General features: G+C 36.1%; 1 protein-coding gene across 2 annotated transcripts in view; it reads right to left on the bottom strand.

The window, feature by feature from the left end:
• Positions 1-17050, bottom strand: part of COL21A1 (collagen type XXI alpha 1 chain) — a 203008-nt gene that overhangs the window by 15775 nt on the left and 170183 nt on the right. For both annotated transcript variants that reach the window (XM_082347146.1, XM_082347145.1), the window contains 11 exons: positions 16057-16110; positions 14392-14445; positions 11465-11518; positions 9770-9841; positions 8053-8088; positions 5278-5322; positions 2805-2837; positions 2077-2223; positions 1933-1987; positions 1225-1425; positions 338-415 (listed from right to left, as the gene is read on the bottom strand). In XM_082347146.1, coding sequence (XP_082203272.1) covers positions 338-415; positions 1225-1425; positions 1933-1987; positions 2077-2223; positions 2805-2837; positions 5278-5322; positions 8053-8088; positions 9770-9841; positions 11465-11518; positions 14392-14445; positions 16057-16110 — 829 coding nt within the window. The remainder of the gene's footprint in view (positions 1-337; positions 416-1224; positions 1426-1932; positions 1988-2076; positions 2224-2804; positions 2838-5277; positions 5323-8052; positions 8089-9769; positions 9842-11464; positions 11519-14391; positions 14446-16056; positions 16111-17050) is intronic.

Here is a 17050-nt window from a genome sequence, read left to right as displayed (position 1 = left end):
GGCTTACAAGTCCATCTCAGCATTATTCTGCTTCCCTGAGAATCATAAAGATTAAACAGTGATATACACTAGGTAAGCCTGGGCGACTGGAACCATCCGAGAACTATTCTAAGGAGTAGTATTCTAAGGAGTCTAAATGATAAGTGAGAGAGAATCCTGAATGATTAATGAATATAATATAGGATAAAACTTCTAGTAGTTAGAACTCAATGTGTTGAATGTGAATCACTCAAAAAAGGAAACGAAAGTCTTGGTTTCAAATCTTTGGACAGAGATTTATGATGATTTTCTTAACGCAAAATGTGCAGCAACACTTATGAGCATCATCAGTTCATACCTGGGGGACCAGGAGGACCTTGTGCTCCAGGGTACCCAAACCCTTGGCTCCCCTTTGCCCCATTTCGTCCTGGTAGGCCTGCAGAGTGTAAGAGAGGGGAGTAAGCTTACTTTTCCCATAAAATCACTTCCTCCTAGATTGTTTCTTTCAAAGCTGTTAATACATACATTAAAAGAAAAATAAATCTTTAAAAATTAGCCTGCCACCTATTTATTATTATTAACAGGACACAGAATTTTTGAAGCAAAAATTTATAAAATGATCAGTGGTCTAGAAAAACTTAATGAAGATTAAATATTAAGAAAGGAAAATGGTTTGGAATTATTAGCTCTTTTTGTTACTCATAGTTGTTCTTTTATTACTTTGATGAAACATCTAAATTGTTCCTATAATATTAAATTAAAAGGAAAGAATTATCAACCAACATTTCACATAAATATTCAAAAACAAAGAGCAGTAAGTTGTGGGCTATTAGGAAGTTTGGTTGCAAAGCATCATTTTTCTTATAGAAATTTATAGAAAACAATTTTGAATATGGTTACAGAAGTTACCAAAGTCAAAATAAAGGAAATGGTGTCTGTCATGTTCTATTTAAAGACTTAATTAGACTCAAGCAAAATTTCTAAGTGCATTGTCAACATTTTCTGATTTACAGGTTCACATGCTTCATAACATTGACCTCTCTCTTGACTTTAGGATATTCTTTCATGAAATAGAATGACTGTTCTTTAACTCAGCTGACAAATTATTTAAAGACTTAGGGATAGAAAAATTTTTTGTCTTCAAGAAAACAAACAGGAACTCTTGCCTGTTAAATAAGTTTAGGATGTGAATACAAAAAATACCCTTTTCTGTTGTTTATTTGCTTACACATACAAACTAAGTACCTTTTAATCCTTTGGCACCTGGGCGTCCCGGAGCTCCCATTAATCCAGGAACACCATCTCTTCCTGGCAAACCAGGGAATCCTCGGGGACCTTCTGGGCCCATGGGACCAGGTGGCCCAGGGATACCAGGGGAGCCGTGCTGGGACTGGCAGTGATCACAACTCTGAATTCTTCCACTTTGAAGTAAGACAGGTAGCTGGGCTTAAAAGCAAAGAAACCCCATCCTTTATGTTTAAATGGTGAATGAGCATTAATAATATCACTCATATTTTTTCTAAATTTATAGATGCATATCTCTTGGCCAATAATTTCATTTCTAGAAATTTAACTATGGAAATATCCATTGCTCTATGCAATACTTTTATTGTGGCAATTACTTCAAGTAAGGGAAAAAAAGGAAGTGCCCCTCTAATAGAAACTGGTAAATTAAATTATAGACCTCACATTATGAATAAAATTACCAGAATTATGTCAGGGAAGAAAATTTAATCAATGGTAAAATAATGATAAATTGCTTTATTAAAAAGATTACAAAGGGTACATATAACATTTTACCTTTATAAAAATACTTATCTGGAAAAAAAAACCAGAGGTTGATAAATGTCCGTTATTTTCTTCATCTTACTTATATCTTTTATAATTTCTACAAAGAATTTGTATTACTTTTGAAATTTGAAAGTTATTAAAATCTCTATGTTGGAGACTTACCTCTTAATACATCAGTGCAAACTTGTCGAATAAACTGTTCTGAAAATTCTCTCCCCTGCATCAAATTATTAAGGGTTATAACATTGACATACCAAGTAAAAAGCAACAGAAATATGAAAACTGTGAAAGAAGCAGAATACATACGGGCTTCCCATCCAGTCCTGGGGGTCCCTGAGGACCTGCTTCCCCGGGTTGCCCCTGGGGACCCGTAGGCCCCATCAGACCATCCACTCCAGACTCTCCTTTGGGTCCAGTGGCACCTCTGGCACCAGGCTCTCCCTTTTCACCTCTCTAAAAACAAAAGAAATCTTCAAAAGTTCTATTTAAATATTTCAGGAGGTATTAATGCATCATAAAAGTCTTAAGGATATGGATATGAAAATATACAAACATATATCTAAGTTATATAGGAAACTGTTGGGAAACTCTGTAATTGATCAGGAAGGAAATTTCATATTATATTAAACTGTCATTTATCCATCCATCCAACCCTACAAATAACTACTACCTAGTACATATATTGATTAAGCAATATGCATAGTGCCAGAGATACAATGATGAATGTGACACAGTCCTGTCCCCAAGGAGTTTAAATCCTAGAGAGACAGATGTAGAAATACACAATATTCTTCATTGAAAAACATGCAGAAAAACTTAGCTCCTAATTTAGAAGAAGAATCAATATTACTGGCAAATATGTAACATTTCATACCTAATTCAGTGAATCTACATATTCTGAAAATCTCTATTTAGGAACTACTAAAGAACATGAAAGATATTTTCTGTTTGTGATGTCAATAGCTAGATTTATACAGTATTAAAAATCAAGCCATGAGGACTGAACAGACAGCATAATACATGAAGAAACATACCTCTCCTTTTGTACCATGATGGCCTTGAATTCCCTTTGAAAATTAATAGGGAAAAAATAAATAAATAAATAAATGTGCAAGCTACAGTACTAGCAATGTGGCATGCACCCTTTACCACACATTTAATCAAACTTTAATTTTCAGTTTGGATCTATGTTCATCGGTGATATTGGCCTGTAGTTTTCTTTCTTTGTAACATCTTTATCTGGTTTTGGTATCACCGTGATGGTGGCCTCGTAGAGTGAGTTTGGGAGTGTTCCTCCCTTTGCTATATTTGTAGTGAGGTGGATGGACCTAGAGTCTGTCATACAGAGTGAAGTAAGTCAGAAAGAGAAAAACAAATACCGTATGCTAACACATATATATGGAATCTAAAAAAAAAAAAAAAAATGGTTCTGAAGAACCTAGAAGCAGGACAGGAATAAAGATGCAGACGTAGAGAATGGACTTGAGGACACAGGGAGGGGAAAGGGTAAGCTGGGATGAAGTGAGAGAGTGGCATGGACATATATACACTACCAAATGTAAAATAGATAGCTAGTGGGAAGTAGCCGCATAGCACAGGGAGATCAGCTCTGTGCTTTGTGACCACCTAGAGGGGTGGGATAGGGAGGGTGGGAGGGGGAAACAAGAGGGAGGAGATATAGGGATATAGCTGATTCACTTTGTTATAAAGCAGAAACTAACACACCATTGTAAAGCAATTATACTCCAATAAAGATGTATAAAAAAAAAATCGATCAGCAAGTAAAACACTCTCTGTAAGGCCATTCTTTAAATATGGAAGTTTCTGAAGAAATGCAGGGATTTCTACCAGACAGAATATTACAAATGGAGCCAGAGTAAGAGGAAAGATAAAATAGTAAGCTCTCTGGACTAGAACCAAATGAGAGCTAAAACTGAAAACAGCTGTCATCGGAGAATCCACTAAGATGATTTCATGAGGGAAACATTCGCTTGGACCCCATTCACAACGTGAACGCCAGAAAAATCACACACGTGCAGCCCTTGCTAGGATGACAGCTAACTAGGACTTTGTTTACTTTGAGAGATTGGGACAACTATTCAGCTGCTGAGAGGCAATGGCTGTCCTGCTCTCCCCCACCTCGCCCCCCGCCATTCTCCCTGTAGACTCAGTTCCTGGTGGTGGAAAACGCAGCTTCCAATACACCCAGGACAGAAGCTTTCTAGGGAACCCAAATCCTGCCTTGGGGGAGCAGACTTCCTCTTTTCCTTGAGAAGTGAGATTAAAAAAAACAAGTTAGGGGAAACTTGCAGAGAGTGACATCTGTCAACCAGTGAGCTAGCCAAGTTGTGAACTCAAAATCCAAAGAGAATCTCCTTCTATCAGAGAGTTACTGTGAATAACAATTTGGGGTAAAAGGCCTAGGTTGTGGAGGGTGATGGATGAAGGGGTGAGGGTCCTCCGACGAGTAGAGCTGTTTAAAGATGCTGTGTGATTAACTCAGGGAAACAGAGCAGGTCAGAGGGGAATAGGGACAGAGCTGGTTGTCATCCAGTGGTGTGAGCGGAGTGAAGGGACAGGAAAATGAAGACCTTTTGTATTGCACATAACTGTGCACAGGCAAACTCTGTCCATTTCTCCTTTCAGTGACTCTTGCTCTGAAGTTCACTGCTAAGTTCTCAACTTCTTGACATGTAACACTCACCCTCCATCTTAGACAACCTTGGGGCCATGTGCTTTCAAAGACTCCCCCCCGCCACCAATGGTCTCCCCCATTCCTCCAAGTGAGGGACCCAGAGACCCCTGTCCTTGGAGACATCACCTCACAGTTTTATCCCCCTACCTCCAGAGTCAGTGTAATCACTGAATCTTTCTCCCACCCACACTCCCTAATCAGTTGGATGCTTTTATTTGTCCAATTTGGCTCTGGCTGAACCTACATGCCACTTGGCAATCTCACTGAAACATGGCTTCATGAGGAGAGTTTAGTCAAGGAAGAAGCAAGGCAATCTTATTATGTATCTATTGCACAACACCGTTCCTCAAGATGGCATTTTAATTCATCTCTAGTGTAGTAAATTATATCTTTGAACAAACTAGAGGGAAACAAGGACATTCCTTCACTATGTATGGCCTCAACTACTCACATTTCAAGAAGAAAATCAAAACTCAACAGTAGGTACAGAGATGCTGCCATGTATGGCTGCCTTGGGCCAATACTACTCCAAGAAATGGGTGGAACTGTCTACCTTTAGTCATTTATTTGGTCAGAAGAAAAGCATTGAAAATCAAGTTTCACAGCCACTGAGAGTATCATCATGGGAAAATGAAAATATAAATCAAAAGAGTAAAGTTGTGATCACCATCACCACTAGAATTCTCATCCTTGGGCACTTAGAATGCAGGCTACATCTCCCCTTCTCCCCACCTATTATTATTTGCAAGTAACCTTCTCTCAGTATTGTTCGTTATGTGATTCATTATTTCATTTTCCATAAAAAAAAATACCTGTGGCCCTGGAATCCCTGGTCTTCCATTCTCTCCCTTTTGACCCTTTAAAATTGGATAAACGTTATTCATTAGTTTGCACACATATGATGCAATCACATATACAACACAAACTATGTACTGTGCTGTCGTCTAGAAGAAAGGTCACAAGAGCAGTGATGCAAATATGTAAAATGATGTAAGAGAAGAAAAAAAGAAGTAAGAGGAACGTCAACCTAACCTTACAGTTAAAATGGATAAAGACAAGGAACAAACTACTGACTTTGGGGAACATGTAAATAATGTTAGACAGTTGAGGATGTTCTGCTGAGTCCATGTTCACAGCATGAAAATCATTTAAAAATCCAGTGGCTGTGGTCATTTTCTTAATTTCAATGACATTATTTATGTTCAGTGTTGATTATACACATGTGAGGGCAAGAAGATCACTTGAAGGACATTTTTAAATTAAAAATATACTGTAAAATACATTTTGAATGAAGATCTTTAAATTAGGACAAATAGAGAAAAAATTAATAAAGATATAAACACATTTGTCCATTCAATTAATATTTTGGGACATCCTCCTTGTATAAGACATTGGGCCAGACCCTGAAACTCTACTATTTCATCCCTATGTTGAACAGGATAATTAGCAGTTTCTAGCAAAACATACACCTAGATATATAATCAATTAAAAATCTAGTAACTGAAATTGTAAATCACTCCTGCATAGAGGTTTTTTCATTTACTTACTTACATCAGTGAATTCCCAGGGGCCCTATTTGCTGTAGGGACACTGTTGCAGTGTCCCCATGTTGCCTTCAAGTTGCTTACTGTGTGGTGCAAAAGCTAAGCAATTAATCTCTTTAATAAGCAGTTAAATTCTAAACTTCAAAGTGGCTAAGATACTAAATCTTAACTGTTCTCAACACAAAAACAAACTAACATGATATGATAAAGGTGTTATCTAACCATACAGTAGTAATCATATTGCAATATATAAATTGCACCTTGTACACCTTAAACTTACACAATGGTATATGTTAATTATATCACCTTAAACTTGTACACCTTAAACTCGTACACCTTAAACTTACACCTTGTACACCTTAAACTTATACATTATTATATATTAACATTGTGCCCTGTATACCTTAAACTTATACAATGTTATATGTTAATTATATCAATAAAAATATATACAGCTAAATTCTATTGGAATTCTATTTTAAAAAAGAATGATGAAAATACTGTCTGATAAGGATACAGTGTATAATTATATATCTGGAATGGATACTACTGGGACATAGGGTGGGGCATCTGATAAAGAGGGTAGGAAAAATGACTGCACCTTGAGTGCAGCCCTCAGGGATGTGTAAGTGGTACCCAACTGGAGAAGATAGGGGGGGTGTGGCAGGGAGAGCAGACACAGGACAGAGGTGTGTAATTTCTTCCTGCTAAAGCAGCAGGGCAGGAGTGGATAATAGTGGGTAGACTGGCAAAGAGATAAGACTAAAGAAGAAGATTCAGTCCAACAAGGAGGCATGTTATGGGCCAGACTTTATCTTGAAATGTGTGTGGAGCACCACTGAAGGACTTCTAAGAAGTTGTGTAACTTAGTTATTGATGCTGGTAAAAGTGTGGGGGGAAGGGGTAGACTGGACTCAAGGAGACCAGTTAGAAGGATATTACAGTCACCCAGGACCCATGACAAGAAATGGCCAGGGCAGTGGGATGGGGGCAAGGGGCTTAGTTCAAGTTTCATTGTCTGAAACAGTGTTCAGACTGTGACCTTAGCAGATTTTGATGCTATTATTACCTAAATTTGAAATTTCCTTTTATGCCACCAGATATTCTAGAGCTTTCAAAGTTCTGCGAATTTTGCAAAGTGTTTTACGTAGCAAGACTCAGCCACTATAGCTGAACTTTTTTTTTTTTGGCCACACCGCACAGCATGTGGGGATCTTAGTTCCTGACCAGGGATGAAACCTGTGCTCCCTGCATTGGGAGCACAGATTCTTAACCACTGGACCATCAGGGAAGTCCCTATAGCTGAGCTTTGTAATCTTAAAAACATCATTAAAGTACTGTCTGGACACTTGATTTGTAATTGATGGTTGGAAAAGTCTTACATTTCTAGAACTTAAAAGACTGAAAGACCAACAGATATAATTTATTCCTGCTCCGTGTGTCAATGATTCAGCCAGTGGTGTCCTACTCATGGGTCAGGGTTCAATTAATGAAAAAACCGTCTGAGGGCCACTCGGACTGAGGTGAAACTGTCCTCATCTCCCAAAGCTGTAGCATGTTTCTCCCCTTTGCCTTTGTTGCTAAGACACCCAAAACCAAACGTCCTTCTAAATCACCCTAGATTTCCTCAGCCTGATCTAATTTTCTGGTATAATTCTCCTTCTGTTTATTAGTTTGAATATGTTTTATATATGGTGTTAACAGTTTCTTATCAAATTTATTTATGCCATAAGCCATGTCAAATCATTTGTGGAAACCAACACACCATAAAATATATAAATAAATAGATATTACAAGCATGTGATAAAATCCGTATATTATTTTGTTGAATTGCTTGGTTCCCAAGTTTCCTACAATAGTGATGTAGTGAAGAAAAAGTTAGATTTGATGTGTTTTGAGAAGTTTAGTAAAATGAGAAAGCTGGGATTTAACAGATATTGACGGTAAAACAGGAAGGAGCTGGAAAAGCCATGGAAAAATTAAAAAGAATGAAGCCCTGAGTTTTTTGCCAAGCTAAAAAAAATAAAAAAGCCAGTAACATACCTGAATGCCCTTTTCGCCTTGATTCCCTTTGTCCCCCTGCAAAAAGGCCATTTAATATGTATCATAATGTCATACATTTTGTATCCTTTCAAATAAACATGCTGTTCTTCAGCCAAGAAAAATATATGGTCTCATGCAAATTTGACAAGTGCCTTATAAACAGAAGTTGACTCCAACATGATATTTGAGAAGAGAGTAAAAACACATTATGTCAAGATGATGTTCTAAATGAATACTTTCTTGTGCTCTTACATTCAAAAGAAAATTTACTACAATTTCTATTTTATAAGGAAGAAGAAAACTTTTCTATATTGATCACAATCTGAAGTTAAACAAAGAGAGGACTTATTTTGACAAATCTTGTTTTATGAAATCAAACTGAAAAGTCTTCTACTATTAAGCTAATAATGGCCACAAATTTATAGGAAAAAACGAAATAAAACAATGTTGAAAAAATATTTTAGAAAGCATATGCTTCAAAAATTAACTTTTGGGGGGAAATGCATATTCCCTAATATTGTTTCCTGGAATTTCTCAGCTAGAAGAGATGTTTGAAACCAACTAGTTCAGTGTCTTTGTTCTTATAATGTACCCACAGATCAGGAAAGGTAAGCATTTGCCCAAGGTTGAACTTGGACGCTCTTTCCAAATTTCCTTTCTACCATGCTATCCAAACACAAAGAGTAGAGTTTTGTGTTTACGGCGAATAAAATACAGATTTTCTTTTAACTGGCAGGTTTCTGAACAAGGAAATTCTCTAAATCCAAACATATTCACAGTAGATTTACTTAATATTCACTGATGGTCTAACACTTAATTGCTACTGTGAGGGTCATTCCTGTGTCAGCAAGTACTGCCTGCCACTCATCAGAACAAAAGGGATCACACTAGGTACAGTAATCTAGGGGCTAAGCAGATAATACATGAGGGATAGAAAAAATGAAATGGTAGAAAAACTGAAAGAGCAAGGGATACAAAGACGGAGACATAACAGTTTGTATCCTTTGCAGAACAAAAGCAAACACAACCACTTTTAACCTGAACTGTATATATCTGCAGGGGCATGGACTTCTCTGACAGGTGGGCAGTCAGTTCTTGCTCAAAGCCTTCAAGCCAACAATAATATTTGTACAGATACAGCTCAGAGTTCCTTTACTTAACAGGAGAGAGAGAACCCAAAGTGATGCTGTTTTATCTCACCAAAACATTTTATATGAATATATATGCTTTGTACTTTAAACTCCTTAAATTAATTTTAAGTGAACTATTATGTAATATAATTGTTTCACAGATAGGAATGCCATGGTCAAGCATTCTGGCTGTAATTTTTATTGTCTCAGACTTTTGCCTCAGTTTTGGTAAGAGTGATATTCATATTTTGGTAAGAGTGCCTCACATGGAATACTTTCCCTAAAAAGTTCTTGGCACATCTGGATTGACCACAGAACAATCTGAATTTACAAGATATTATTTAATTGTACATTTATATGTTTTGATCTGTCTCTTCGAAGGTCCTCATCTAGGAGACAGTACCTATGTGGGGACATGAAAGGTGCCACAGCTCTTAGCATGAGGTCGAACACATTATATGTACACCAAATACATAGGTCAGCTCATCATTGAATGCATAATTGGCCCTTCTATGCTATGTGCACAAAAAGAAAACTTACATGGTAATAGCTGATTAACATTGAATTATATGTCCTAAATATCATACCTTTTTCCCTTGAATTCCAGGTAAACCCAGGTATCCTGGTTCTCCTGGCGGACCCACTGCTCCGGGTTCTCCCTAAGTAACACAGAATTCACATGAAGATCACAGGCTTACTGCTTGTGAAAAACCCCACTGTTTTTATCTCTATATACATCTCAAATTTAAAACTGATAGTTAAAAATTTTGTTAGAGTTATTACTATAGAAATAGTAAAGAACAGTAAAGTTCACTGAAGTCCCAATAAAACTTCTTATATTTTTTTCCTATCTTTGCTAGTTAAGAAATTCTGAGATCATATCATATTTTTAAATTTTATAAACATTTGGTATTTTTATTATATTTATAATGTCAACAATAAATAATAAAGCAGTGAAAATAATAAACACACGTATCTCTCTTTGTATTTACTAATACTTTCCCGTCCTCCTTGAAATTGCTTTTTCTCATAATCCTCCTTTAAAAAAACTTATTTTATTGTTACAAAACTGGTAAGTAAAGAGAAGTAATAAAATTATTAAAAATCTCATTACCCACTATTTTTATTTGGTTATATATTTTTCCCTCTACCTCTCACAAACACATACACAACTTAGATACTAAAATGTGCTATGTATGCATAATTTTTTATCGTTTACTTCAAAATATATTAATATTGTGAGTTCTTTATATGCCATTATATGATTTTTTAAATTTTAAATTACAGAATAGTATTCAACTATATTGATTTACCATATTTAATAAAATTTCTATTGTTAAACATTTACTTTCACAGTTTTTATTTTTATAAACAATATTGGGGTGAACACCCTTGTAGTTAGATATGCAAGTTTATGATTTTTACTTTATGTATGTGGAATATTATTTTCTTAGACATAAATTCTTGAGCTGTTTTCAGAACAAGGAATAGTCCATAAGTTATCTTAACTCAATTTTTCTACTCCCTATCATGTCATAGAGAATATTTCCTTTTTTTAAAAGTCTTAAATAAGAAAGACTTAAAGTGTGAAATATATAATGATGATGTATCAACAATATTTAGGTTAAAATTGTAAGAGATAAGACATGCTCCTGAATATGCTTCATGGAGTTTTGGTTTTGCTTTATTTGTTTTACCATTAGTCCCAAACTCTGTCACATTAACTAAAAACAACTCTCTTCTGTGGAAACTAAGTTCTGTTCTCTTTGCTCACTGTGAGCTGTTGAATATTACTCTAGATTTTTAAAGGCTAGAAGAGAATTGAAAATCTGATTGAAATAAACATCAACTATTTGGTTTGGAGGAAACTGGTAAAGGCAACTGTGACTCCCAGACTGAAAATAAAGTCCCATCAATCAGCAAACAAAGAAATGGCACCACCAGGGGAGACACACACTCATTCAGCCACATAAGAGGGTGATATTCTCTGGACCAGAGAAGATGTTCATACTAGCATCCAAATTTTACCAATTCTAGAAAAACCAAACTAAAGCATATTTCATGGCTTTATTACCCAAACTATGATAAAATATCCAAAAAACAGAAGTGAAATTGGCCCACATTAACCACTGGCTTTCGGGTACCCTAATTTTATGATAAAAGGTAATCCTTCATTTCATCTATCTTTTCTTAAGGGATACAAATATTAATCTCATCAAATAATGAGAGGAACTCATACTTCTTTGAAAAAATTTCCAAATGCTTCAAAACAAATTAATTACCTTGAGCCCAGAAGCCCCAGGCAGCCCTTGAAGTCCAGGTTCTCCTTTATTTCCCTGTCAATGCATCAAAACCATTTGAATTTTTTTGAATTTAGTCACCATATATCTGATACAGACACTTAAGGGAATACATGTTAAACAACTTTTACATTTTCAACTTGCCAATTGTTTGAAATATAGAATCTATATGTTAAGCCTACTTACTAAGAAAAACTCTTTTAAGCAGAGAAGTGAGTCCACATATTTATAAAGCTTTCTGCCAGCCTGTTTGATGTTGGCAGCTCCAAGTAAAAAGAGAGATTCCAATCTTTAGGAACAGGCACTAATTAGCTAGGTCTTTGTGCTGCACAAGCCAGACCCATGTATCTTAATAGCATGCTCTAGGCTGGAAATCTTCATCTTTCTCTGTTTTGCTTTCTCTGTATGACTCATTTTCAGTATGCAACTGAAAAAAGAAAATTAGCCTCAAATGCACTTTTGAGTGGCTTTTGGAAGAAGCATGAATCAGAAAACTTTTAGTTTGCATTCTTTTTCAGGATTCCAGTGCAGTCCTTGCTAACAGATATTTGGAAAGCAAGACCAAGTTGTCAGAGCAAAGAATGTAAGATAGGAAAAGAGGACTGGTTATAAAAGACAACCTGCCTCCTGGATCATCAGGAGAGATTGTCAGTGGTGGTTCTGGCTTTCAAATATACTTGGACACCTGAAATCACAACCCAATCAATGTCTGGCAAAAACCTATAATTAAAGAGGTTGGTGTGACACTTAGAAGTGGGGGGCGATGATCACCCAGAGCCAGGTCAGGCTCACTGATCAGTAAAGGGAACCACTTTCATTCTCAGCTCACGTTGAGAACCACGTGAGCATACTATTTGGACTTAATTAGAGCATTTAGCACATAACAGCATGATTATACCATAGAACAATGGTTCCTTAAATTTTCTAATTTTACAAGTGACTAAGCTGAAACTCAGAGGTGACAGGACTTGCCAAAAGCTACATGACTTGATTATGTTAATATACCCTGATGTCATTTAGATAATATTTTATAAAACTGGAATATGATACGGTAAAATAGACTTATAAATGGTTCAATGGCTATTTTAAAAAGAGGTATTACAATCTAAATCGGAAGTTTTCTAAAGATCTACCACAGAATTTCAGCCTCATCCCTGCCTTGCTTAACACAGCTTTTTTGTCTTACTCTTGAACTTATATCAATTGATATTGAAGGCATAGTTCACAAATACATTAGTTGACAAAACCAGAGGGATAAGGTAACATAGAGGCAAGTAAACTACGGCCTGTGGGCTAAGTCAGCCCAATGCCTCCTTTTGTAAATAAACTTGTATGAAACATGGGCACATCCATGCCGTGGCTGCTTTTGCATTCCAATAGCAGAGTTGAGTGGCTGCAACAGAAATTATATGGCCCTCAAAGACTAAAACATGTCCTATCTGGCCCTTGGCAGAAAAACTTTCTAAGACCTGAGGTAATATACTGCATGAAAACAAGTTGAAATGTTTCACTGAAAAGATTACATTTAAAAGGTATAATTTTAACATCTTGAATCTATTTTTAACAAAATAATCGTAGAAGGACAAGATGAGGGAAATCAAACTTTATAATAATTTATGTAAAAACAAACTGTGATGTCAGAATCAGCCACTTGACTCCCCAGCCACAACAGCAGACCTACCCAAGTGGTGGATGCCACAAGTACATTGTTCTAATGTCTTTTATGGAAAATCTAGCAGGTTTAGTTGACCTCCAGCTCAGTGTGAGCCAACAATGCTAAGTGGCTAATTAAAAATGCTGACAAAATCTTAGGCTGCGTTCTTAAGAATTAGAGTATCCAGAACATCATAGGAGAGTCCATTGTACCCCAGTTATTTAAGGAATATACAACTACTCTATTTTTTCTTACAACATGACCTTGCAACATGATGGAGAACCTCCACTTGGCAAGTGTACACTTACTACTGCTAGGACTCACAGTGTTCCAAGCACCCACAGGGTCCACCTCTGGTGAGAGGGCAGCTACTTTTCCCTAATCACTGGGCTCCCCATGACATTTTATCCTATCTCTTTCTCTAGGTACTTTAGAATTAAAAGTAGAGTAGATTAGGCCATCTACTCATTTTGTATGCCAGGATCTATTTCCCTGGTCTAGTTAAAGGTTGAATGCTTCCAAAACAGCAATTCCATCACTTCCTTTTGGAAGGCTATCCTAGAATCTACTTATTAAGTAGTCGAGAATAGTTTCTTGAGTTGAGCCAGAAGGTACCCGGTCTGATCCTCTAATAAAAATCTGATCCTCTAATAAAAAGAAATTCTCTTACACATGACTCTGTACACCTAGAAAACGGTCGAATCATGGCACTCAGAGTTCCAGTTCTACCTTAAGAATAACCTCACCTGACACCTAAATATATTGTCAAGCGTGCCTTACTTTTTAAATGTGAAAGTTAAGATAATGTGCCATCTTATCCACAGTCCTGAGGGAGGATAAAACTCACTACAAGGCATTTACAAATAAAAATTCCACATACATTCCACTAAATAAAAAACCAAGAAAAGGACTTGGAAGTTGGTAAAGTTACCCTCAGTGGTCACTACAGATGTTCTAGATGGTGGGCTGGGTACAGAGCCCCATAGAGCTCTGGGTATTCCTCAGTCCCCTGAGCTGCCAGTAAGGGAAGAGGGCTGAGTCATGCAGGATCGTGGACCTTTTCCAGCTTAAACCAGGCCTGCTTTACGTTAGCGTGTTTAATATGCTTAGTTTTTGCCTAAGACTTCATTCCTACAAGTACTTGTTCACAGAATTCAAACCACATTCAAAATAAAATCAATGTAGTTAAAACTTTGACTGAAGTACCTAAATGGTCATTTTGCACAAAGCCCTCAATCTTGTTAATTTTCTTTACCTTAGATCCTGGGGCTCCAGGCTGACCTGGTGAGCCGTCGCTTCCCATCAAACCCTACATTTTAAGTGGAAATTGCAAGAGCAATTTAGAGAATAATATTTTTAAAATATTCAATCAGTTTTCAAGTTATACATTACCATAATAATCAATCCACTAAAATATAATGCAAGATATGGGAAACGTCCCTACATACATTCAAATAAGGGATAATAAAGAATCAAACTATGCAAGATAACATGAAGGCTAGCAAAGCCCTTGTAACTTGGTTGCTTAAATCACTTACAAATAGCAAAAATGACTGGAGAGCTAGTAAGAGACAAATGTAAAGAAAAGTTTCTTTTTTCTACACTCTGCTTGCTTCCGTTCTCATGATGGCCAAGAATTAGATTTCTGCATAGATGTTATTTTGGTCAATTGTACTTACATTTCCTATTTTCTTGAATAATGATTTTAAAGAATTAAAATCTAATAATTTCTCTGAATGTAAGAATGTCTATTCAAGTTACAAATGGCCATATTTTAGTAACCATATGATTCAAAATAAGACACTGATAACTACTCTAGCAACAAGGAACTAATTTAATTTAGATTCCATTTAAATACTATTACATATATGAAAAAACATTTGCTTTCTCTTAATCACAGCAAAGGAAATGTGATGAGCAAAAAATATTCAATTAGTATTATCAGAAAACAGAATCTCAGTATAGTCACATTGAAAACAGCATGTCATCACTACTATGGTTTGCTATCAATTCAGGATTTATTACAACTATAAAATGTAAAATATACTAGTCATAGCATAGTGTTTGAAATATTAGAAATATTAAATACAGATATTCTTGAAGTTCAATGAAGTTCTAGTCAACGCCTTCATTTTCTGGAGGCTAACTTTTAAATACTGGTAAATAATCAAGTTTCGTTTAATATTTCAATGAAAAAATAATTTGGTCTTGATGATGGAGGTAGAGGAAGAATATTCCATTCAAATCTTTCACCAAGATTTTATCAAATCTTTTCACTGGGTAAAATATCTGCTTTTTTAACTTACATAATTAAATGAAAAGTCATAAACTGTTCATTTTTTTTACTTAAAAAAAGCTATTACAGGCAATTTGATTCATAGATTAAAATACACATCGCTTCTAACAATTTACTTTTAGAAATTTTTTATGGAGTCCTATACACCATAGGATTATCATAATTTCTAATGTCATACTCATATGTCCCTTTACTCCCAGAACTTCCAAAATTACTTGTTCACTAATTTAGGATCTTCCTATACTACCTGTTCTGAATATGTTCTCCCTCATTAGTGTAATAAATTTGTAAATTTTCTAAAAAATAACAAAGAATATTTATTGAGTTTTAGATCTTCTCATGGTACTCAGTATTTGCTTTTAGCTAGGATATTTGTTTTCTGGTTTATCTACAGTAAGGGTTCTTAATCCTTACTTGAGTAGCCAACTTTTTGAGAATCTGAAGAAATCAGACTCCTCTGGAAAAATGGACATAATCTTTTTCATACAAATGCATGGAATTTGTGGATCCCAAAAATCTCATTGCTGAATCCTCCCACCAGTTTTGTGAATTTCAGAATAAGAACTCCTGGTACATAATGACAATATTTCAAACACCCCAGTAATAATAATGACATTAACATACAGGTATCCCCGGAGCTCCTTTTTTTCCTAGTGGTCCTGGAGGCCCAATTTCTCCCTAAAAATCAAATACAGATCAAGTTTAAAATTGCAGAGTATCAATTCATCTTTAGAAATTTCCTACCAAAGCATTATGAAATGAAAACTCAATTTCAATCAGCCCAATGTGTCTGCCTTTCCTTCCTCTACTGTAAGACGAAGCAATGCAAGGTAAAAAATCAGGAATCTAACACCTTAAAGACGTAGGCCTAGGGTCTGTGGAATTACTAAGGAAAATATTTTCATTAGGAAATCAGGAGCGGCATTGTTATTCTTTCAAAGGAAGACCTAGCAGTTCACACACAGTTGGTGAGGTGAGACAACAGAGGGAAAAAAATCAAGTGGAAAAATTTCTTATTTACCATAATTTAAGAACTATGATAGTAAGTACAGATTAAGAAAAATTAGGACACAGTTTAATAGCATTTAGACTTCAAATTTTGGGATTGTGGCTGACCTGATGCTCCAAGGGATTTTCTGGTTCCAGAACAAAAACCCTGGAAAGAACATCCTCTTTGAGAAACAGGGGAAGTCTTCAAAGATCCCTCACTTTAATAAAATATATGCTCGGTTAAGATTGTGATTATGAGGATTTGGAAGTGTGCAGAAACCTCGCTAGAAGTTGAGCTGCAGGAAATAAGAGGGCTGGAGGTGTCTGAGGGGACATGCTCAGCTTTTAGGAAACTGAACACTGGGCCAGCCATGGGGAGAGGGCAGGAACCTTTAGTACCTACAATGGCTCAAGACCCTCAAAGAGCACTGAAATGGTACCCGTGGCTACCAGCAGGAGGCTCTCCATGCCCCAGTTAGGCTGACAGGACACCCACTAACTAGGATGAAGCAATGAGCTCAGCATCAACAATTAAGACAGGAGAGGCAGAAAACCACAGACTGAGAATTAAGAGGAATAACAATGAATCGCAGCTGTCAGAATGGCTAGAAAGAGAATTTAGAACTAT

Source organism: Balaenoptera borealis (genome assembly GCF_965194805.1).
Source record: "Balaenoptera borealis genome assembly, chromosome: 12".
Lineage (NCBI taxonomy): Eukaryota > Metazoa > Chordata > Mammalia > Artiodactyla > Balaenopteridae > Balaenoptera > Balaenoptera borealis.
Note: the sequence above shows the minus strand (reverse complement) of the source record. Positions and strands in the feature narration are given on the sequence as shown.